The following is a 21,948-nucleotide window of genomic DNA, read 5'->3' on the forward strand; positions in this document are numbered from 1 at the left end:
CATGAATGTAGTCCTCAGCGAAGGCATCTTGGGCTGCGGGCAGCGATCAGGAATCAGGATAATCAGTGGAGAAGCACAACAGAACCGAATTCGTCAAAGATACTACACCAGCAATAGCAGCTCTTCTCAAATACCCCTCTAGTGCCCTAGTAATGTTTATAACACCTATTCCTTTATATCTTTGCTGATTCTGCATCACATATGTAGGAAGGATCAGTTTTTGATGTTCCCAGTGTCAAATCTGGATTTCCTTTTTGGTCACGTACACTCAAACTTTCTGTTGCAACTTGCTGCCCGAAATCTCATATTGACTTCAATCTTCCCATCTTGTTGATGTACTAGCACATGAGTGTTTTGCTGGCTTTTCGGGGGTAAGGAGGTTGCTTGGTGACACCGTGAGTGGCTTGGCGAACATATGACGTTCTCGAGCGTAGATATTGCGGACAGTCACCCAACCACTGGATGGTTTCATCTATGCTGGGGCAAATGGGGCAGTGCGGGTTTCGCTTTTTCTCCTTATCCTGTTGGCTTCACATTATTTATAGGGCATGAGTGTTCTCGTAACCTGACCTTTTTATCCTGATTGAACATCAGTGAACGCCTGAGTCCTAATGACGTCCCACCCGACCTATGAAGCGTACGGGCAACCATATGTGGACGAAAAGGCGTCGATGACCGCCGAAAAGCAAGATTCGGGAGGTTCTAGAGATGTTTTTGCTGAAGATGACGTCCACCAGATTCAGTACAAAACACTCAGCTGGCAGGTGCGTCTATGCAAGATTGCACGAAGTAAAATCTTGATCGACGTTACAGGCTGTCAGCCTCCTCATGATAGCCGAAATCGTCAGCAATGGTATCCTGTCTCTTCCAAGCGCACTGGCAGTCGTTGGTGAGCCCGCTGTCCTGTAAATTCCATGAGGAGCAGCGTTTTAACTTTTTACAAATCCCCAGGCATTGTGCCCGCTGTCATTCTAATCGTGTTTCTCGGTATTTTTGGCCTGTACACTGCGAAGTTGCTCATCGACTTCAAGCTGAATCATCCTAACGTGCATACCATGGGTAATAAATTCTGTCGTTAATTTTTTTCAGATACCTGAGATGCTTTAGGTGACGCTGGATACATTATGTCCGGACCTGTAGCTCGGGAGGTGCTTGCCTTCGGAACTGTTGCTTTCGCTGTGTTTGCTTCTGTGGGTCATCGAGTCAACTCGAATATGTCACAACTGAATTATGCCAAACAGGGTTCTGAACTACTTTCCAGCCAGCAGGCACTGTCAACGCTTTCGAATCAAGGCGTATGCAGCATGTATCTGGTTATTATCGCTGGTGCCGTTGGTTTCTTGATTTCGCTACCGCGGACACTGGATCGCTTGGCATGGATGGGTTTTCTTAGTGCAATAGTCATTGCCGTGGCTGGTTTCGTTGCAATGATTGGAGCAGGGGCGAACCCAGTTCCCGGACGGTCTCTGACAGTAGCTGCATCTAGTAACTTTTTCGATGCTTTCCTGGCTGTCACAAATCCTGTGGGTACCTTCTTGTGTCTTTGAGTTATTCAGCGTCGCTTATCCGCTCATTAGGTTTTTGCATACGCAGGTACGGAAATTTTATAATGTTAATCGACATTTTTAAATGCTTTATCAGGACACTTCATGTATGACTTTGCGCATGGTATTTCCGCTGAAGCTGACCTCTGACAGGTTCTTTATTCTGATATCTGAGATGCGTAGACCCGAGGATGCTATGAAGGTCAGAACGCTGCTGTACTTGATGTTGTGACTCTGAAGGCGTCTTCCAGGCAGCATGGTGTCTGCAAGGCTTCGCTACAGTATTTTATACTGTTTTCAGTGTAGTCGTATATGTCTACATTGGAAATACGGTGCAGTCCCCGGCCCTTTTTTCTCTTCCTCCGGCATGGGCAAAGGCAACGTTTGCTATTGCTCTCGCAAATTTCCTGTTGTCAGTGATACTTTGCTGTTTGGTCTAATCCTTACTAAATCCTTTTCGGGAAGCACTTCCGGGCTATACGTTCATACAGCTGCAAAGCTGGTGTTTGTTCGCATATTTCGTCATTCAGAGCACATCCATTCGCATACCTTACTCGGATGGACGGTTTGGGCTCTGCTGTGCTTTACAGGCGTAGCTGTCGCTGCAATTCTCGCTATCGCAGTTCCGATATTTTCCTACCTGATCGGCATTGCGGCAGCCCTCTTTGCCGCATGGTACACGTACGGTTTGGCCGGATTCTTCTGGTTGCATGACGTATATCATCTCAAGGGTGGCGTAGACGGGCTCAAAGGACGACCAATCGGGACTATACTCGCAGTGCTGACTATCATTGCCGGCGCTTTTATCTGTGCCGCTGGGACTTATGTGTCGATAAAGGTCAGTGTTCGTGTCTTCGCATCTGACATTCGTCTCACCATCGGTGATCAATAATAGCTCATCGTCGAAGCATACGCCAGTGGCCAGGTTGGTAAACCTTTTATTTGCTAGGGGGGTTCCATTGCGGCATAGCCTATGTGTAGTCCGTGTCGGTCCTTTAAAATTAACATTAGAGCTTTTCCAAGGACAGTTAGATCATAGGTTTGGTTGGGCCTGAGAATTTAGTCAGTGATGTGACCCAGATCATTAATAGTCCTTGAGGCGCTCCAAATGCGCTGGTTGCCGGAACTAAGTTAGTCCCAGTGGGACATTCATATCAATGACGTCTTTTTAGCTGCGTAATGATAGGTAGCTACGCCCCAGCCCAAGCCAATCGACGCTGACTCGGAGGCCTGAGGATTAGCTCGAGGATGTATAGTTTGTTGGCTTGAAGTCCAAGTCTGTATCTTCAAGTGAGCGCCAGTGATGACGTTAAACGACAGACTTCCACTTCTCAAGGGCCCAGGTCATGTATCATGTGGAATATCGCGGAGATTTGCTCCGGATTGTTGCTTCGGATACTGGTATACGTGTGCGCGATGGATAGTAATTGAAAATTTGAAACACGACGCGTGTCGTGACTCGGATTTATCGTACATAGCCTTTGATGAGCGCAGCTTTGAAAGCACGCCTGGAGAGTTGACTGTTCCCGACTGCGACTACCCACACCTTTCTCTTCTGCTATGACCACCGCTGCGAGACAGCATGAGCTCCCTATATTCGCACGTCCTCCAAAGACGTGGACCCAGACGCTCAATGGGTTGTTCTTCTTCATATTGTTTATCCCAGGATGTCTCATGATTCACGGGGTTCAACTTTTCATTCTATTGCCCTTGAAGCTTTTCTCTTCAAGCCCACGAGCCTGGAAGTTATATGACGAGGGGGTACGATATACGAAGGGCGCTTTTGCGACGCTTATGAGTGAGTCATCATGCATGATGCCGGCGATACGCTATATGACGACACGTACTATGTATTAGATTTGATGAACCAATGGTTTGCCCCGACACGCCTTTCCATCACATTCGAACGGGCAGGACCAGGGAAAATCACAGAGGAGGAAATCAAACATATAGTCGAACGCGATGCGTCTGGCAGGGTGGTGGCCTTACGCCTACCGTCTAAAACGGTCGTTATCGCGAACCATCAGGTTCGTCATCACCCTGATCGTGTAGCGTCCGCTGATTCGCTCTCAGGTCTACTCTGACTGGTGGTATGTCTGGTGCCTCACATACTTCATGGGAACGCACAAGGATGTCTTCATTGTATTGAAGAACAGCCTGAAGTGGATTCCTCTCGTTGGGCCAGTACGTGGATTCCGTGAATTTGGAGCTCTTTGCTAAATGACGACGAAGGCAATGCAAATATTTAGATTCATCTTTCTAGCGCGTTCATGGGCCTCTGATAGAATACAATTATCAGCGAAACTCACAAAAATTGGCCGACAAGCAGAACAAGAAGACAACCCATTCACGTTTATTCTATTTCCAGAAGGCACCCTTGTGAGCAAAGATACACGCCCTATCAGCAGGAAATATGCGGATAAGCTTGGTGTTGTGCGTTTCTACTGCCATTCTGAGTGAAGTTGATGACGACCATGTTTCCTCTAGCCCGATCCACTAAATATCTTGCTGCCTCGGTCGACGGGGCTTCACTATAGTCTTCGCTCACTTGCCTCGCGCGTGCCATCTTTGAAATTGATCGACATCACGATGGTATATCCAGGTATGTTCCTGGCTGCTCTAATATTCCGCTAACCATCGTTACTGCTGCTAGGCATACCGCCAAAGGGATACGGGCAATCTTTCTACACACTCCGCTCGATATTCTGCGACCGCGTACCTCCGCCTATAGTGCACATGCATCTAAGAATATTTGACGTCGCAAAGGATGTTCCCATAGGAGACATCTCAGGGACGAATCCCGCTGTGACTCCCGACGGATCTAAACCTATCGAAGTGGACTTCCCAGAACAGGAGAAGACTGTCTTTGATGAATGGCTTAGGAAGTTGTGGATGGACAAGGATGAATTTATCACGACGTTCCATCGCTTAGATGGGTTCCCCTCTGGTCATCACGGCACTGTCGAAATCCCACTAGAACTAGGGAGTAAACGGGAGATACCGATTGCTTTCTGTTGTTTTGTTCCAGTGGCAGCATATGTATTATGGTCAAGGTTGGTGCAGGCTGTTTTATGACGGTTTGTTGTGTACTATGTTGTAATTCTGGATGTCTCTCGGAGTCTTTGATGTAGTAATACTTCACAAGTTCTGGGCTGGATGAGGTGAGATGATGTAAACAATTAGGCGGACGAAGTCGAGCGGTAAGTATGGTACTATACAAGTTGCGGCTCATGATTGTTGCGGGCGTTGCGACTCTATGGTCTTGATGATGAATAAACTGGTATCCATGAAGCGATCCACACAATTCAAGAGACAGCTCTCCTCCCCACGGGCGAAGCGAGACCCTGGAGTGCCAGTGACACATCTGCATCAAATAATTTATCAAGAGAAGGGTCACGAATGCCAAGACGGAGGCTCACTTGTCCCAACACATGCTTGTTAGGTTATGCACGGTGGAGTTGATGCGAGCTTGAGCTTGTTCACGTTCTAAGAACGTGGTAAGCTCTTTCTATAAAAACTACCTGAGAATCAATGGGAAGTGTTAAATGTGGGGACGTACTTGGGTAGCCTCGTCGAACTTGACGTTGTCCATTATGTGGTTAGACCAAGACAACTAGTCTGTGAAATGAATTTGCTACAGGAAAAATCAGGATTTAATTTGGAAATAATTTCTCACGTTTGATTCCGCGAAGGTTGATCGATCGGCATATTGAAGCTCGATGTTTATGTTCGTCCCAGCGGCTGGCTGGTTGGCAAGAGGACTCATCTATAAGTTAGGTTCATTCGTCGCAACCCAACAAACATTGTTGCGATGGTTTAATTTTGCTGGCGATTGACCTAGGACAGTACAGGCACTCATGTCGACATAGCCTGGCCCCGTGGCACTACACGTGAGATTCTGTCAATTAAGCATACCTGCAATACAAATGGTCATCATCAATAGGAAAGATTACTGCCTCATGTTTCCTTGCATAAGTAGCCCATCCATCCTCAGCAGCTCCCATATCCTTCAATGGCTTCAACTTCCGACTACCATCTCCAGCCTGCTACTAACTGGTCAACCGAACCTCCTCCTCTGTATGTTTCCATCCACTCCACTGACGTAGCTCATTGTTCAAAACTTTCTTGATGTCCTCAGCGTGGGATACCTAAGTCGTAAAACTCTTCCCATAAAGCGCAACGACGCAGAACCTCTCACCCGAGAGGACGTTCAGTTCGATCTCCTTGGCCATATATTCAATGACAAGCACAAAGTTTTCACCCCCCAAGCTCCCAGCGAGGACCCCAAGGTCCACTTCTGCGATCTCTACGTCAATGCACTGTATATGTCACACAAGTGTTCCAAAGTCCTCAAAGACAAGATGGCCGAAACACCTGCCTTTGCAGTCGAACTTGCCAAAATTTCTCTTCTGACAAACGTGGGGCGCATCAACACCACTATGGCATGTAAGTCTGCATCGCGCTTCGTTCCTTAAACGTGCTCATAACGAAGGCAGTCTTTCCAGAAATGAAGACAGCCTTGCGGACTTATCATCCGGTACCCTCGCTTCAAAAGACCGATGGTAATGCCCAAGATGCCCCGCGGATCAAGAACTGTCTCAAGGCTGCCTTGCTCCCATCTGAGCTTAAGAACATGCCTCCGTCTACTCCGGAAGAAATCTTGCAGAAGAGCGTACGCGAATTCATCACCATGGTTCTTCATGCAGCAGCTCATCTTCATACCGCCAGAGGGCTCGTGAACTTCCATCTACAAGTGTTGTGAATTTAATATTCGTTCTAGCAAACCATGCGGGCGTAAGGTTTCTATTTGTGTCTAGTCTCCTCGCACTGACTGCTTGTCAGCCCCTTGCAAGTACTCACTTCGATCCGCCCCTGAACTTCCTGGATCTTTTTTTGCCCATCAACATAGCTTCAGCTGACCGCGCGCGCGCGTTTCTATGGCTCGTATTTCACTATCTGGAGGGCCCTGATCAACCAAATCCGTACGATGATGACTACTCCCGCCAAAATCCCGGCAAGGTTCCTTGGCTGCGCCGTCTCACAGAAGCAGAGATGGCACAGGAAAATATAGACTCTCCTGATGAAATCGAATGGGGCAAGTCGATGTCAGCACAAAGAAACCTCTTTCTGCAAAGACTCGTCCACTCTATCGAAAAAGAGAAAAAGGTCAAGGCCGCTGCGTCTGCATCTAAATGTGCGACTATTTGTCATTCACTGATTTAGTTATCCGTTAACCATTTGATCAGTGACTGAGCCCACTTCTGGTCGTTCAAGACCCTCCAGATCACAGCAAGAAGGTACCAGGGACAAACCTTACATCCACTATCTTCCCCCCGACCGTGCACCCCAGATTACCCGTTCTGGTATGTTCTTCCTTAGTGCTTCTGGGTGTTCCGTTCTCATATCCCTACAGTTAGCGAAGACCATAGAGTTAACTATAGTAGCTCTCGTGGACCTCATAGAAGCATGCTGCAACGTGGGTGACAAGCAGTGTTTCGTGTACATTGATGTGTATGGGCACCACTAGATGCTTGGCAGGTCGTCACTTCTACCGATCCCTTGGCAGACTCGGATGAAGAACTACAGGACGAACACGTTAGACTTGACTACAGTAAGCGACAATAAGTCATCAGCCCATGGTCTCAATGTTGACGTTACTAAGGCAGACGTGTAGACGTCATTGCTCGATTGCGTGGGCGGCCTCCATCACCGCTTCCAGATCTACTGCCACCGGCCAGCAGCACTAGTTCATACCCGCCACCTAGTAGTATTTCTGATACCCGTGAACACCGGTGGCGAACGGTGGAATCGTGGAAGTAGTTCGCAGTCACGCGTCCCACGGACAAAAGGAAGTAATCAAGTACCGACAGCCCTTGTGTGCATAATACCCATAGCCAAGGGGATATACTCCCTCGGGAAAGTTGTACTCGTACTAGTAAGAACTACTAATAGCAACACGTAAATGATGGTGTGTAAGCGTAGGCAGTGGTGTCGAAGGAGCGCACGTGTACCAGACAGGGTTTGCGATCGTACAACACGGTGCGGCAAGAAGTAAAAGAAGCAGCGGATTTGTGTCCAGAGGTTACGCAACCCCGTGTCATCAAGACACGCGGCAGCGTATTTACACTAAGAAGACTAGGTCCAATAAGCTGTCCATGGAAATGACTGCACGGCAGTACCAAGATAAAGTCCAAAATGTCTATGTGTTCAAAAAGCCCCAGGCAGTGACATAATTGGATGCTCGAAGCCAGAGCGTCCTCTTAGTTGCATCTCCGCGGGAGCGCTGTGTCTCTTTGACCTAGGTTGATGGTTTGCGAGGCATACGAGAGGAGGGGACGTGCGACGTTTGATGGTGGTAATCATTTCACGAGCAGTGTTGGCTCGGCCAAGGGCGTGCATATTGGACTCAGTGAACTCGCATATCGCATTACCACGAGCACGAGGACTGGCTACCGCGATGTTCGGGTAACAAGGAGAGTTGGGCATGGCGCTTGTCCGCATATGAGAAATAGAGTCACTGCTCTGACGGCGCCTGACAGGCATGTGTAATCTGCCGATGTTGATACTAGGTTTCGTGTCCGAGACAGTCCGTGTAGACGATGAGTTTTTGTCGCTCCTTAGGAACATGGGTAGACGGGGTGTTGCAAAGATTGGCTCATTGGCCATCGGTGGGGGAGGATGGGGTGGTCCAACGCGGGCGATGATCTCTTCCAGCGATGGAAGTTTGCGTCTACCCAAGTTCAGGTCTGCCTTGGGCTTGCTGATAGGTAAACGACAATCCGTCTGTTCGTGCCAGGTGCGGCGCTCGCGGAGGCCGTTTCTAATCCAACCATCATGCTCCTCGGCAGATGAATTAAAAGACGGTGAGCTGAGGCCGAGAGATGGGAATGTGCAATAATTAACGCCAGGGAACTCCACAGAAATCTTAGAACCTGTAGTAGACAACGTAGGTTCCTGGATTCTTGATAGGAAGGATGCACGACGTTCGACTGTAAATAAGCGCATAACGGAATGAGATCGTAACTCATTCATGATACCGATCCATTTGACTCACGTTGTTTGTTTCTCTGGTTCTTGATGGCAAGTTCCTTGCGCAGATCTGGGACCTTTCTCGAACCGAGCGCAGCTCTCTTGTCACGCGACACTTCGAGAAGCAGATCAAACTGATCACGATGAAGTTCTCTTGGAGGAGGACAGTCTGCAGGACGAAGAGGAGACGAATGCCTGGGAGATATGGCTGGAAAGTGATACTGGGGGCTCGGCGACTGAGGGCGGTGCTCGCAATCATCCTTGTCTGTGTTGCGTGCGGAGAGAAACGGGGAGTAGGGCTCTGGACATGCCTTGACTGGCGAAGCAGGGGAAATGCGGATGTGAGGGATGGATGTACCGATGGCGGATAACATGGCTTGGGAGGGCGACCGGCGCCAACTGTAAAAAGAATGAAAGAATGAAAAGAATGGAAGCTTGTCGGGTGGACGTATAAAAGGAGCGGTAAAGGTGGCAAACACGAGGAGTTTCACCACGCTCGCGAGTCGCAGCGCTAGATATGTTAGTACATAAAGCGGCGTGCCACACTAGGAATTGCTCGGTCCTGGTTTATCTTATCATCCAGATTTCACCTGGTTGTACAGAACGACAACACTGTATCCTGCCAACAGATCATATAATATTAATAGCACCGCTTTCCATCATGCCAGCTGGCTTACTATAACTCCACGGGCCGCCCAAGCATTTTCCCGGGTACTACTTTCAAACACTTAAATCATTGTTACAGAGCGTGGTATCTCCTACTGATACTAATATTACAACAATAACACGGGCGAGGACATGTTTCACCAGCCTGAATCCCAATTTTCAACCCAACCGATCACAGGCCTTCCGCTGCAATTGCCTCTTTTTGTTTCTCGTGGAACAGCTTCTCTGCATCAGTCCAGACCCTGGTAGTCTTTCGTCGAGGAAGCTCCAAGAGTGATGGTAACAAATCGTTGCTGAATTGTTCGGAAGCCTCGCGGGGCAACAGCGTTGGTAGGTGATCAATGGAGATCACCGACAACAACGGCAAATCTTGTCTGGTGCACAAGTCAAGACATTAGCTGGTTCAGGCAATGTACCAAAGTTACGCACCCGAGATCAACAGGAACAGTTGGTTCGGAAAATGTTGTGTTTATACTGTAAATTGGGATGGGGTTGAATGGGTTCGTCGTGTCGCAACTGACATCCACAACTACCGACAGCCGTCTATTTTGGCCGGCAGCGATAATTTGGTCTTTGTCCAAGAAAGGTGGGATAAAAGACGACAGGTAGATGCAATTTACAAAGATATCCACGTCAAGGATTTCCTGGAATGGACCACCTTTGGCAGTCTCAGCCATATCCCACTTTAATATGTCGTCCCTACGAAGACTTGTCAAGACATATACTGCCTGGCTTCGTGCGATCACTCACTCAGACAAACCGATCTTGCGGAAAAGATCCACAGCTCCGCGTCCACATCGTCCGAGGGCACCAATCACGAGAGCTTTGACGCCCTTGGCGCTGCCGCCGAGTGTGTTTTTGACACCTTCGATCATGGCAGTCTCATTCTCGTAGGGTTCTAAACGGCCCAACTTTTCTCCTGATCGTCGTGCAGCCAAAGCGAGTGCGCCAGCGGCGGCACCAGCAAAGCCAGCATGGTATCCAAAAGCAGCAACCCGCCGACCCGTAGCATCGGTGAGGAACTCCAGATCATAGAGTGTACCTCCTCCCTTGTAGAAGCGAGCCAGTACAGATGACCATCCTGCTTGACGCTTATAGCAGTGAGCAAACTGAATGTGTGTGTGAGGCAGGGGTTCCTGAGATGCTGGAAGTTCCTTCAACCCGATGATGAGGGCATCTGTAGGGGCCGTGGGCCATGAGCTGTTATCCACTAACGTACAACCAACACTACGACGCGTGTTTAGCGGACGATAACGGTTATATCATTCGCACATACGCTTCGAACTCGACGTCATCGAAAATCCGTTGTTCATCACGTTCGACGCTGATTTGGAAGCCAGCATCGATCAGCTTCTTCGCCGTGGTAGGCGTAAGGGCTGAGCGACGCTCGAACTCCTTCTTTTCGCAACGAAGCCAGAGGCGTTGGGTAGACATGATTGATCGAGGTGTGCACCACTAGTTTGTTCTAACCGACGAATATTTAATAACTAGATCAAGCAGAGTCAAAGTGACTCGCGATCGGAGTCACTCCGAACTTTAATTTTAAAATGAGATTTTACGATCATGTGACTTGACGCGTCGTGAAACGCGTGACTCGAGGAGAAGGCTTAGCCAGAACGGGTCAGCGACTGGACTATATATGCATGCTCGGCATAACGCACATACTGCCACTGGCACGTCGAATCATGTGGTATGGACAGTTTTACAATGATAACGATTCTAGCAGTCCGCTAGGCCCAGGGCCCTGAACTATAAAAGAAAGGACAAACACACTCCGGAAGTCTCTAGCAAGTTTGGAACACTGAATTAGTGACATATTATTGTCACCTGTCAGAGTCTTACACTGAGGTATCTTTTATAACGATCTCGACCAATGATTGATAATTCCTGCAATACCACCATCATGTCGACGCTCATCAACCTAGGTCCTAGGCGGCCTTCGTCGCTTTTATTCTCCTGCAAGCTGCATGTGAAGCGACCGTATGTTTAATTGGCATTGCACACACGAGGTTTCAGAGCGGAAAATCGAGAATGGCAATGGACACGGCGCGCTCCAGTACATGCCAATTCAGTCACATGTATCAGGTATATTGGCAAAGCTTATATTAACTTCGTCTGCTACTTAGTACTTAAATAGTATTCATAGACTATGCACGACGCAACGTAATTTCCCAAGATACTGTGTTTAATTTTTTTGAACTTACTCCCAGTAGCGAAATGGCCAGGAACACGTTACAACAATAATATTTGTGTTCTCTTTGTCTGAATCAGGATTGCCCATATAACCTCGCTGCAGCCTCCAGCTTCCCACCCTCGAACTTTTTGTACCGTTCAACAGCAGTCCCCGCTGGAACATACGGGTCGCCTCGAACAAGGCCCTCCATTGTCTCTTTCGTGTATTCTTCAAGCGTAAGCCAGAAACGACTCAGTCCTTGCGTTGCACCTTGGACTAATGCACAGGTCAAGAGACAGTAGAGACGAAAAAGAATTGAAGGGAACTCACAGCCGTGCAGCTCCGACTCGACGAGTCTTCGCGACAATGAGTTCGATAACAATGAAACAAATGAAGTAACTCACGGAGGAATAATCTCGACCACGTGAACATTCTTCTTCTTGAGCTGAACAGCTAGTGAGATACTCAAACTGTGGAGGGCAGATTTTGTTGCGCAGTAGTCAGGGACTCCGGCGGCGGGATAGATGGACAGTCCTGAGGAAACTGGGTACAAGAATGTCGGACGGCCTTGCTCCTGCACAAGGGTCAGGGATGAAAGAAAAATTAAAAAAATGCTCTTACTCCAAGCTTGATAAGATGAGGGAGGAAGAAAGTGATCATTCTGACAATTGAAGTATAATTGGTGGCAAGTTCACACTCGAGAGCTGACCGAAATTAGTATGTCATAGGTGCACAGTGGGAGAGACCTACAGTCGAGATCAATGGTATCTGGCCTCGTGAAGTCGAAAGCACGTTGAATGCCACTCGAGAAAAGAACAGCGTCAAGCTAAAAAGCCGGTCAGCTGGTTTACAGGGGACAGTGCTACGGGTACATACGTCTGGGTAAGTGTTGACGATATCTTCGATGGAAGACTTGAGAGCGTTGCGTTCTGAAAGCACGTCAAGAGTAACACTCTTGAGTCGTCCGGTGGCATTGTGGGAGGCAACCAGTTCGTCGAGCCTTTCCTTGCGGCGCCCACAGACAATGACGGTTGGCTGAGAAGGGAGGTCCAAGATTGCAAGGGCAAGGGAACGACCTATCCCTGACGTGGATCCAATGACAAGGACACACTTACAATCGCTGATGCTAGGCATGATGGAGGAGCAAGTTTTGTGGTATTAGGCTAATAGTAGTTGGAGAAGGAGATGAATGCGCTAACCTTTATAACTACGTGATCATGATCTGTAATCTGTTGTCATCACAGCCACTTGCTGTGACAGGGAATGATGCATTTATACGAGGGATCAGAATTGCATTGCCACTCAGGGGACGCGTATTCTCGATTTTCTGTTCCCGAGTGCAATATGCATAGGCTGACACTTATATCACCCCATGTGCCCATGCTTCTGCCAACAGTCTGATGCTTGTATAAGCTTCATGCAAGGGGGACCGAACTTACCATGCCTTCGAAGTGTCGAGAATAGTATCTCGAAAAAGCGATGCTGTACAGCAAAGAGAAACCGATCAGCGCTTCAGCTTCCATGCGCCTGCGAAAAGCTACGCACCTCGTAATAACCCACCGAAAAATTTGTGATAGGGTCAGAATATTCCAACAACGGCTTGCTCATTCACAGCAAACTCGCGCTGTCGCAGAGAAGAGCTTCAAGGAAACAACTCACTCGCAGAATGGGCCTAGCGCTTCCGCAAGCAGCTCCGTCTGTAACGCCAGGAAATCAACTGCATCAAGCACAACTTGTTGAGGTCAGACTACCACTGATTTGAGGGGAGGAGATGCTACACGAAAGTCTGGGGACAATGGAAGCTGGCAGGGAATGTTTCTTCGATATTGCAGCTCAAGCGATTGTTGTATGTCGAAGTGCTAGAACTGCAGGGTAGTGGCATGTAGTAACAGTAATATTGATGAAAACAGTCGTGAACAAGCCGTTAGAAAATTCGTGCACTGAAAATGCAGTTGCACATAGCGTAGCATTACTTGGATTCACAAACGAAGCATGAACCAGTGCCATTTCTCTTGAAAAGATGGAAGTAAAACGTTAATGAGTTGGATGGTGTATTACAGTAATCCATTTATCAGAATTTTGCTTGTTAAATACGACGACAACGATGATGGAGGTATGATGCCGATGAGCCTAGCCGCAAGTCACGTGTTCACGGTACTAGCCCTGATGCTCCACTTACGTACAGTTGATATTTCGGTTCAAGCCTTCAGCTTCAGGTGCAGTGACCTGCTGGTGATTCTGTCTGAAGCAGTCAGATCTCACGTTGCCTTTTGTATGCAACCGCTCAGTAAAATGCAGGATCATGCACATGTGCTGAAAAGTTCGCAATGCACCGGAATTGTCAATGATCAACGCGGTTTTGGTCAAGCGCTGCAGGGAGAATCGATTATCGATTGAATTTGCCGCATGGGCCTCGTGGCTACCTCATGAACTTTGAAAGCTATAATTTACATCCACGATCCCTCCATTCCATCCTCTGACCCTTGCATACAAGATGCCCAACAAAATACCCATGCCTACTGCTGCAGACATCACTCGCATGACATACAAAGGGGCAGAACAGCTCCGGAGCGAGCAGCGTCCAGGAGGGGACCCAAGTAAACTGGACTTTGGGATAGTACCGACCTGCTATAATTGCGACATACCTATCATGGGTCGTAAAGTACGTTCAAATAGTTACGCTTTAGCCGGTGATTGACTTCGAGTCATTAGCCCTTGATCTGCTCGGGTTGTAGATCCGCTGTATTCTGCTCGAAGAATGTCAATTTACATCTCCATTAATATCTAGGCACTCGCTTATCTTCGACTTTTCAGTGCCATACCGCAAACTGGAAGGCAGGGAGGTTTGGAGCCCAAGGTCACAAATTCTTCTGTGCAAAGAATAAGGTACGAATGATCAGTGCTTACCTGTTCTTTCCCAAAGTACCGTTTATTCGTATTGTCTGACGAATTCCATCTCAGGTACATATGGAGAAGGTCCCGCAAGTGCAAGCCCTTCTGAAGCAATTTCCCTGGGGTCGCATCGAGACGGATGGCACCTTTGCCGAACCCATCGTACGTGCCTATCACAATGTCTTGGGTGCAGAGGGTTTCGGCTACTGGAGCATTCCCGGAGGCTCCAACCCACACCTTCAGCAGCCAAGTAATACTTCCGGCCCATCTGGAGCGCTTCGCGTCGACGATACAAAGGGATTTGAACACGGCTATATGCTGCTTTCAAATAAACTATTGACGGATGAGACTGGCTGGAAACTGGAGAAGCGTTTAATCCCCCGATTGGTTTTTGAGCTTGGCACGGAGCCTGAGCTTGCTTCCAACGTGGATATCGTGGACTGGGATTCATGGTACAAGTGGCGAAATATCCCCAAGGAATCACCGGCAGCCTTGTTGTTGCATTACCCTCTCACCGTATACCAGCTTTTGGTGAACGTGCTCCAGGTCGCAGGGCCCAAAAGAAGTTCTTCAGAGAGCCGTCAGGCGCTCAACGTACATTATATCGGCGCTGAAGTTGAATTGAATATGCTTCCCCTGTATGTGGGGACTGTCAGCGGTTAATCTTTTCCATGCTGATTATCATCATCGTGCTAGATTCTCTGAACTAGCGTTGCTGCTTCCTCACACAGATATCAAGATGACTTTCTTCGGCATCGCAGTCCACTCTATTGTTAGTAAGGCAAAGAAGAATAGCATCGCTATGAAGGCGAAACAGAACGAGCCAGTCTACACCTACACCAGCCCTGCATCTTGCGGAGCCAGCACTCTGTCCCTTTTTCTCCATGGAGATCATGAAAATTGGGACCCGCGGCTCCCTTTGCTCCTAGGAAGCAAACCAGACGCTATCGTCGGTCTGAATGCTGGGCTCACCAGTTACCCAGCGTGGCAGTTCGTCATCTTGTGCTGTCACACTGATAATACGCCTTTTGCCGTCTCCGAATACGCAGAACAATCCGCCGAACTTCAAAGAGATGCAATTCCCCAGATCATTGCTCATGCCCTCCCTCGCTTACACTCAGCAGGCATGATTGGCCCGGAGATTTACAATCTTACGCGGCCCAGAGAATACCCCATCGCATTTAATCCATTCCAGCGTCCTGGACAGAGAAACTTGGGCTCGGTGCGATTGCCGAACGTACCGAATGGGTTTACGATGAGAGTGGTTGGTGGCGACGAGCAGGAGATAATCCACCCCGTATCCGCTGGTGTCCCTGTACCAGTTCCAGACATGAGCGAGCTGCTCCAGAAGACGGAGCAGTTTTCGCTGAACCGTTTGGACTGAGTATCTTGGCATCTACACATATCTTTACTTGAGATGCGTCAAATGACGAACGCTACATCGAGTAGGCAATACTGTTCATCAGGCATCCAGAGGATTTGTAGTGACTGGTTTACACGTCCCTGACTACTTCGACTATATGCAACCTAGTTTTTCCAATTGGGACTCAGATTTTCGCATTATATTCCAGCAGTGCAGCACTCTCAAATTCAAGAGAATTCTTTTTGAGAGAAGAACCTGAACGGCAATCACTATACACTCTGAGCCTGATTGCAGAGGAAACCTACGTTCCAGACGTTCCAATATGTGCTTTATGTCTGAGTCATTGCCTTGAAACGCCCATGCATCTTCGTTGCAGCCTCCAACTTTCCTTCCTCAAACTGTTTGTGCTGTTCGATGACCATCCCCGCTGGAACGTATGGGTCACCTCGAACAAGGCCCTCCATCGTCACCTTCGTGTATTCTTCGAGCGAAAGCCAGAAATTGGATAGACGTTGCGTTGTGCCTTCGACTAACGCGCAGGTCAAGAGACAGTAGATACGGAAAACTGGAAGGGAACTCACAGTCATGCAATTCCGACTCGACGAGTCTTTAAGCGGCAATGAGACCGACGACAACGGAACAGATAGTGTCACTCACGGAGGAATAATCTCGACCACGTGAACATTCTTCTCCTTAAGCTGAATAGCGAGTGAGATACTCAAGCTGTGGACAGCAGATTTTGTCGCGCAGTAGTTAGCGATTCCAGTGGCGGGAACAATGGAAAGTCCTGAGGAAACTGTGTACAAGAATGTCGGACGGCCTTGCTCCTGCACGAGGGTCAGATAAACGAGAAAAGAATAAAAAATGCTCATACCCCAAGCTTGATAAGATGAGGGAGGAAGAAAGTGATCATCCTGACAATTGAGGTGTAATTGGTGGCAAGTTCACACTCGAGAGCTGACCGAAATTATTATATCATAGGTGCACAGTGGGAGAGACCTACAGTCGAGATCAATGGTATCTGGCCTCGTGAAGTCGAAAGCACGTTGAATGCCACTCGAGAAAAGAACAGCGTCAAGCTAAAAAGCCGGTCAGCTGGTTTACAGGGGACAGTGCTACGGGTACATACGTCTGGGTAAGTGTTGACGATATCTTCGATAGAAGACTTGAGAGCGTTGCGTTCTGAAAGCACGTCAAGAGTAACACTCTTGAGTCGTCCGGTGGCATTGTGGGAGGCAACCAGTTCGTCGAGCCTTTCCTTTCGGCGACCGCAGACAATGACAGTTGGCTGAGAAGGGAGGTCCAAGATTGCAAGGGCAAGGGCCCGACCTATTCCTGCAGTGGATCCAACGACGAGGATGCACTTTGAATCGCTGATGCTGGGCATGATAGAAGAGTAAGTTTGATAATTTGCCGAAAGAAAGGGGCGTGAAAGTGCTGACCTTTATACCTGCGACCACCTGTTCAAAATTGACTTGTGAACCGGCGTCATTACAGCCGCGATACATGAATAATCATCGCTGCGTCATTCGATGCCACTGTGCGAGACTCATTGTCAGCGTTTTTTTTCAGCTGTGTAACAAGGAAGGGTTGATGTATCTGATTTGTTCGCCGTAGAACACGTCCTTGTTCGGCTCTCATTGCTCTATGTAATGATTTGTCATTGGCTACCAGTTGGTCTAATAGGTCCTCTGCATCAAATTTTAAACGGCACGATTTACAATGTGGCATCAGCCACATGAAATAACACACTTCTGACCAGCCGTTCACTCCGTACCAAATATCGTGAGGAACATAGTAAACATAGCGTGTAATACTCATAAGTTCCAAGTTGGCAACTTGGATCCAAACCAAATTCATTCATCGTAATGGCGGATGACCAACATTTACCTTCCGACGCGTCCACCCCATACAAGTCCGTCAATGAACACGAAATCAAGGTGAGCATCAAATTCAGGGTCGAGTGTCGATTATCTGATCAATTTGAACGGCAGAAAAACATTACCGAGGCAGATGAATTGAAGCAGGAGGGCAATGAGTCGTTCCGAGCCAGTAGATGGAATGAAGCTCTCGTGTCATACAGAACTGCTCTGAGTCGACTACCCAGACGAAAGCCGCAGCCTCCTTCCCCAGATAACTCACAGGATGATACGTCAGATCACGGTGGTGCCCGATCGGCGAGTTCAGGCGAGGTGCCAACGCGAGAGGAGGGGCCAGAGCCAGCCAGCATCCCCTCGGAGCTCGAGGCAGAATGTGCCAAGGCTCGAGCCGTGTTGAACGCCAACATTGGTGCATGTCTGGTAAAACTTGTATGCAAATCAATCCTTGATGTTTCAAAGATCTCACTGTAATCGATCAGAGCGATTACAGCGGTGCAGTTGAATCATGCACCCAATGTAAGTCGTCTGCAAAAACAGAAAGAATATCCATACATGTTTCGCTGCAGCATTACTCGATGACCCTCACTATATCAAGGCCCTGCAGCGGCGAGCGGCTTCTAACGAACATCTCGACACATGGTCGTCTTTAACACAAGCACAAGAAGGTATGCTTTGTTGCTCAAGGGCACCTTAACGTATCTTAAGCAAAATCATCTAGATTACAAGTCACTCCTGGAATTGCTACCCCCTACGTCTCCTCAGGTGGCACAGACCAAGCGGAGCCTGCAGCTTCTTGAACCTCGCCAGCAAGCGGCTCAGAAGAAAGAAATGGCCGAGATGACGGGCAAACTGAAGAACCTCGGCAATAGCATACTGGGTATGTCGTTATTTTCCTCTGCAAACTGATAAGCCTGACGGTGAAACTGTCAGGCAATTTCGGATTGTCCACTGACAACTTCAAGTTTGAACCAAATGGTCAAGGCGGTTACTCCATGAACTTTGCTCGATAGTATTGATCTTGAATTCCCTCAAATCGCAGTATGCCACATTGTATTAGAAAGCACGTCGTCAGTGTATAATTCCTGTCTATTCTAGACTGTTATCCCGTGTGTCAATGGTCGATGTAAGTTGCGTTCTTAGAGAAGACGGTGAACCGGTTGAGCGGGTAAATCTATGTAAAGCAAGTCTCGCCGTCATGGAATCTGTTGCATGAGAAATTTGTGCACTTACCCTGGCAGCGATTCTGCCTCTTACTAAGGCCATAGACACAGGACCATAATCGCGCGAGTCTTTTGACCAGGCGGCGTTGTCACCAGCAACCCAAATGTGCCCTTTGGGAACGAGAACATGCTCGGTCGAATGAGCTTTGAGCCCAGTTGGATCGACGCAAACTACATCGCCCGGAAGGCCAATTACCCTTTTGCAAATAATGCGAGAAGGATCAACGGGTGATGTCAAGGTTATAAGCTCCCCTCTTCCAAGTTGATTAGGAAATAACCGATGGGGGAGAATGCTTTCGAGGACCAGTTCGCCACTATTGTCGAGCGTTGGAAGCATAGAAGGACCAGCCATCTATGTTTTATCAGAACGGTCGATGATGGGTGGTTAGATTCACGAACGAAGCATAGGCCGGCGACATTTTCCTTGAAAAGGTGAAAGGCAAAACCGAAGTTAATGAGCTGGAGAACGTCAATGAATGTCCGTGGAACTGGTTGTTGGATACGAACATGTAGACAAGTAAGACCGACTTTCTTGATGGCTGGTTCTGCAAGGTGCAACCATGATGGGGGTATCATTGAAGCGAAACATGTCAAAAATATTTATGTAAATATTTTTACATCGGTAAGCATACAATTTGAAATTGAGTAGCCTCTTCATGCAGGGAAGATCTACTGCAGGACGCTTATGATGTCTTCTTTCAAACGTAAAACACTGTCAGGTCGCGCTAACCTACCCCAAGGCACTCGTCTTTCCCCGGTTTCTACTTCTACCGTAATAACTTCAACTGGGATACCTTCACTTGATGATATTCTCGGTGGGGGACTACCTTTGTCTTGCTCTCTCGCTGTCCTTGCTCCTGATCATCACTCGGCATACGGAGAACTGGTGCAGAAGTACTTCGTAGCCCAAGGTCTTGCCTCTGGTCAGAAAGTCTGCATCATCCATGACGAACCCCTGAGATTTGCAAGGGAGGGCATTTGGATGGCCGGGAATACTCCATCGACGCCTGCACAAGCCAGTACAGCTGAGGATGCGGACGATGAGAAGGCGAGTCAGCATGATGATAAGATCAAGATTGCCTGGCGTTATGAGCAGATGAAGAAGTTCCAGACAACAGTTTCGTCTAACTCGTATGTAAGTCCTCTACTCACACCGGATGATACTGAGGTGTTCAACCAATTATAGTCTTAATGACGATCTCTGCATGTCATTTGATTTGACTTGCAGGATCCCCGCTACAGCCCTTGATGCTGCACGACAATCCGCCCAACTGATTCCGATTGATGTTGATATATTTGAGGATGGTACGGGAGTAATCGAACAGATCGAGGAGCTACTGTCGAACGGCACAGATGCACACGCTGTTCGAATATGTATCCCTGCTTTAGGATCGCCCCACTGGGGCGACATGCAACCACCAGTGAGATACAGCCACCTGCAAGCCCGAGGAGATCGTCGCTGATGCAATGATAGACTGTGTTGACCTTGCTGCACTCGCTTCGAAGGCTTCTGCATCGACATCCAAATGCTTGCGCCTCACTATCTCTCGCTCCTCATATGTGTACGGATACATGGGGAGGACCGGGGTGGGTTCAAAAAGTGGGGTGGCTAACAGATGCAGCAATCTCGATGTCGGCATTTGGTGGTGAGTATTGATACGTGTGCCTAACATAGATTTTCTGATGTGACGACGGTCATGTGCCCAGCTAACCCATCACTATCTTCTCTTTTCCCTTCCCATCACGGCATCGTTCAAATTCTGACGCTTCCGGCCCCCCATACTATTCTCCCAGCCAGTGATAAATATTCCACTCTCCGCGGGTTGTCATCGGCTGCAGGGTCGATGGGCGGAAGTGGAGAAAATAACCTTGCTTTCAAGTGTATGCGCAAACGTCTTATCTTTGAGACCATACACCTGGACTTGGAAGGTGGTGTGACTGAGCGGCGAACGACACCTTCCTCGAATGCTATGGCACTGGATGGCAACATGGTGCATGAAACGATGCCCGCTGCTGTTCTGGCGACTGAAGGCAGAAAGGGTTCACTTGCGACAGTGGAGGTTGAATTCGAACGTTCCAAAGAGGTAGTGTCCGATACTCCTACGGGTCGGGCTATACCCGATGCTGGCGGCTCCCTTGTTCCTGCAAAGCCAAAGAAGCCAAAGAAAAAGGTGGCGTTCCGTTCTGAGCGTCCTGATTTGTACGATTTTTGAAGGCAATTTATCTCCGTTACCCTGCACTGCTGAAGAATAAGCATCTGGAAGTTTTTTTTTGACTCGAGGGAAAGCCCTCCCCGTACACATGGCGATGACTACGGTACTGTATGCCCTGTTGTACCTGTAAATGGAAAAAGTGAGTGTTACTCATGAAGCCCAAGGTGTGTAACGACTGTCAATATTGGCCCTCGTTACGTTGGATTGACGAGGAGTGGAGAGTAGACAGCTGTACCCATTTGATGTCGGAGATACAAGTCACTAGGACTGGCTCCAGCATAATTGAATAACCATGAGCTGACGTGTGAAATCTAGAAAATTAGATTCGGAGAGCTTTCACCCTTGAACAGCTGTGTGATGTAACCATGTCGCGGTGATGGAGATATGATGAATGCATCGCACTGGGTTATACAGTAACTTTTTTTTTTTTGCTTAATTTATGGGAAAGAAAACGTGTTTTATGTAACAACATGAGAAGTGAGCACTGTAGTATACATAATGGCAAGGAACGTTTCTTGAAGCACTCTCATCTCACCCATGGACGAGCAAGTAACCATCAGAGCACTCATGTAAAGTCAAACTTTCATCACACTCTCTTGTTCTGTTGACAAGCTTCTTATCAGGAACGACCATCCCAACGTACTCAGGCCAGCTGGTTATACTTCATTATACGAAAAACCACTACCAATGCCACCAATTCATAATCATGCCCCATCAAGTTCAACTAGTTGGATACACTCAGAGATGGGACCTGGTGAGTTATATCATTCAATGTAGTGTTTCAATTTAGCGTATCATGCACTTAACTTAATGAGTGCTTCCTCGGCGCTTACCACAATAATTCTTTCCTTGTTTTCGACGTTCATTACCCGACCTTTTTTTTGCTCACCATTTTCAAAATCTAGACCATCCATCAACCGCCTTACCGCCTTCCAGCTCACTTTCTCCCAATCACCACCCCGGATCCC

The 21,948-nt window shown here is 48.1% G+C and overlaps 12 protein-coding genes across 12 annotated transcripts; 6 read left to right on the forward strand and 6 right to left on the reverse strand.

Moving 5' to 3' along the window:
* The first annotated feature begins 406 nt into the window (after positions 1-406).
* On the forward strand, positions 407-2,636 carry HD556DRAFT_873635 (transmembrane amino acid transporter protein-domain-containing protein). The gene is made up of 11 exons (XM_041311902.1): positions 407-764; positions 814-889; positions 952-1,059; positions 1,108-1,190; positions 1,242-1,523; positions 1,578-1,593; positions 1,642-1,651; positions 1,698-1,746; positions 1,796-1,956; positions 2,010-2,382; positions 2,440-2,636. The coding sequence occupies exons 1-11, from the start codon at positions 612-614 to the stop codon at positions 2,491-2,493; spliced, it is 1,365 nt and encodes a 454-aa protein (XP_041164864.1). The 5' UTR covers positions 407-611; the 3' UTR covers positions 2,494-2,636.
* Positions 2,637-3,104: 468 nt separating this feature from the next.
* HD556DRAFT_1429911 (acyltransferase-domain-containing protein) lies at positions 3,105-4,619 on the forward strand (the record flags this gene model as incomplete). The annotated part of the gene is made up of 6 exons (XM_041304860.1): positions 3,105-3,342; positions 3,402-3,571; positions 3,618-3,728; positions 3,777-3,977; positions 4,032-4,146; positions 4,198-4,619. 6 exons carry the CDS (start codon positions 3,105-3,107, stop codon positions 4,617-4,619), a joined length of 1,257 nt encoding a protein of 418 aa, XP_041164865.1.
* Positions 4,620-4,772: 153 nt separating this feature from the next.
* HD556DRAFT_1438431 (Tim10/DDP family zinc finger-domain-containing protein) lies at positions 4,773-5,136 on the reverse strand (the record flags this gene model as incomplete). Its single annotated transcript, XM_041305842.1, has 3 exons — positions 4,773-4,908; positions 4,964-5,052; positions 5,104-5,136. The coding sequence occupies 3 exons, from the start codon at positions 5,134-5,136 to the stop codon at positions 4,773-4,775; spliced, it is 258 nt and encodes an 85-aa protein (XP_041164866.1).
* A 420-nt stretch (positions 5,137-5,556) lies between these two features.
* HD556DRAFT_1429913 (uncharacterized protein) lies at positions 5,557-7,364 on the forward strand (the record flags this gene model as incomplete). The annotated part of the gene is made up of 9 exons (XM_041304861.1): positions 5,557-5,621; positions 5,683-5,990; positions 6,041-6,216; positions 6,273-6,338; positions 6,387-6,738; positions 6,791-6,907; positions 6,958-7,020; positions 7,072-7,155; positions 7,207-7,364. 9 exons carry the CDS (start codon positions 5,557-5,559, stop codon positions 7,362-7,364), a joined length of 1,389 nt encoding a protein of 462 aa, XP_041164867.1.
* Positions 7,365-7,751: 387 nt separating this feature from the next.
* HD556DRAFT_1438433 (uncharacterized protein) lies at positions 7,752-8,947 on the reverse strand (the record flags this gene model as incomplete). Its single annotated transcript, XM_041305843.1, has 2 exons — positions 7,752-8,533; positions 8,599-8,947. The coding sequence occupies 2 exons, from the start codon at positions 8,945-8,947 to the stop codon at positions 7,752-7,754; spliced, it is 1,131 nt and encodes a 376-aa protein (XP_041164868.1).
* A 176-nt stretch (positions 8,948-9,123) lies between these two features.
* Positions 9,124-10,759, reverse strand: HD556DRAFT_873762 (saccharopine dehydrogenase). The gene is made up of 6 exons (XM_041311903.1): positions 10,516-10,759; positions 9,990-10,466; positions 9,669-9,938; positions 9,385-9,613; positions 9,251-9,331; positions 9,124-9,192 (listed from the first exon to the last, which is right to left on the reverse strand). Exons 1-4 carry the CDS (start codon positions 10,671-10,673, stop codon positions 9,412-9,414), a joined length of 1,107 nt encoding a protein of 368 aa, XP_041164869.1. The 5' UTR covers positions 10,674-10,759; the 3' UTR covers positions 9,124-9,192; positions 9,251-9,331; positions 9,385-9,411.
* Positions 10,760-11,321: 562 nt separating this feature from the next.
* HD556DRAFT_1533776 (uncharacterized protein) lies at positions 11,322-12,546 on the reverse strand (the record flags this gene model as incomplete). The annotated part of the gene is made up of 7 exons (XM_041309551.1): positions 11,322-11,688; positions 11,743-11,768; positions 11,817-11,986; positions 12,034-12,116; positions 12,163-12,238; positions 12,289-12,488; positions 12,528-12,546. The coding sequence occupies 7 exons, from the start codon at positions 12,544-12,546 to the stop codon at positions 11,507-11,509; spliced, it is 756 nt and encodes a 251-aa protein (XP_041164870.1). The 3' UTR covers positions 11,322-11,506.
* Positions 12,547-13,924: 1,378 nt separating this feature from the next.
* On the forward strand, positions 13,925-15,688 carry HD556DRAFT_1438436 (uncharacterized protein; the record flags this gene model as incomplete). The annotated part of the gene is made up of 5 exons (XM_041305844.1): positions 13,925-14,074; positions 14,125-14,172; positions 14,227-14,298; positions 14,374-14,942; positions 15,001-15,688. The coding sequence occupies 5 exons, from the start codon at positions 13,925-13,927 to the stop codon at positions 15,686-15,688; spliced, it is 1,527 nt and encodes a 508-aa protein (XP_041164871.1).
* A 308-nt stretch (positions 15,689-15,996) lies between these two features.
* On the reverse strand, positions 15,997-17,054 carry HD556DRAFT_1229182 (uncharacterized protein; the record flags this gene model as incomplete). The annotated part of the gene is made up of 6 exons (XM_041297274.1): positions 15,997-16,196; positions 16,249-16,274; positions 16,325-16,491; positions 16,542-16,624; positions 16,671-16,746; positions 16,797-17,054. 6 exons carry the CDS (start codon positions 17,052-17,054, stop codon positions 15,997-15,999), a joined length of 810 nt encoding a protein of 269 aa, XP_041164872.1.
* Positions 17,055-17,535: 481 nt separating this feature from the next.
* On the forward strand, positions 17,536-18,557 carry HD556DRAFT_1438438 (TPR-like protein; the record flags this gene model as incomplete). Its single annotated transcript, XM_041305845.1, has 6 exons — positions 17,536-17,607; positions 17,662-17,976; positions 18,027-18,063; positions 18,114-18,212; positions 18,266-18,424; positions 18,478-18,557. The coding sequence occupies 6 exons, from the start codon at positions 17,536-17,538 to the stop codon at positions 18,555-18,557; spliced, it is 762 nt and encodes a 253-aa protein (XP_041164873.1).
* Positions 18,187-19,385, reverse strand: HD556DRAFT_873985 (LexA/Signal peptidase). The gene is made up of 5 exons (XM_041311904.1): positions 19,275-19,385; positions 19,167-19,226; positions 18,778-19,119; positions 18,501-18,718; positions 18,187-18,442 (listed from the first exon to the last, which is right to left on the reverse strand). The coding sequence occupies exons 1-4, from the start codon at positions 19,341-19,343 to the stop codon at positions 18,659-18,661; spliced, it is 531 nt and encodes a 176-aa protein (XP_041164874.1). The 5' UTR covers positions 19,344-19,385; the 3' UTR covers positions 18,187-18,442; positions 18,501-18,658.
* Positions 19,386-19,398: 13 nt separating this feature from the next.
* HD556DRAFT_874012 (PAXNEB-domain-containing protein) lies at positions 19,399-21,447 on the forward strand. The gene is made up of 4 exons (XM_041311905.1): positions 19,399-19,898; positions 19,954-20,188; positions 20,242-20,413; positions 20,475-21,447. Exons 1-4 carry the CDS (start codon positions 19,453-19,455, stop codon positions 20,978-20,980), a joined length of 1,359 nt encoding a protein of 452 aa, XP_041164875.1. The 5' UTR covers positions 19,399-19,452; the 3' UTR covers positions 20,981-21,447.
* Positions 21,448-21,948: the final 501 nt, after the last annotated feature.

The sequence above is a fragment of the Suillus plorans genome, assembly GCF_016647745.1.
Source record: "Suillus plorans strain S12 chromosome Unknown HD556scaffold_7, whole genome shotgun sequence".
In the NCBI taxonomy this organism is placed as follows: domain Eukaryota; kingdom Fungi; phylum Basidiomycota; class Agaricomycetes; order Boletales; family Suillaceae; genus Suillus; species Suillus plorans.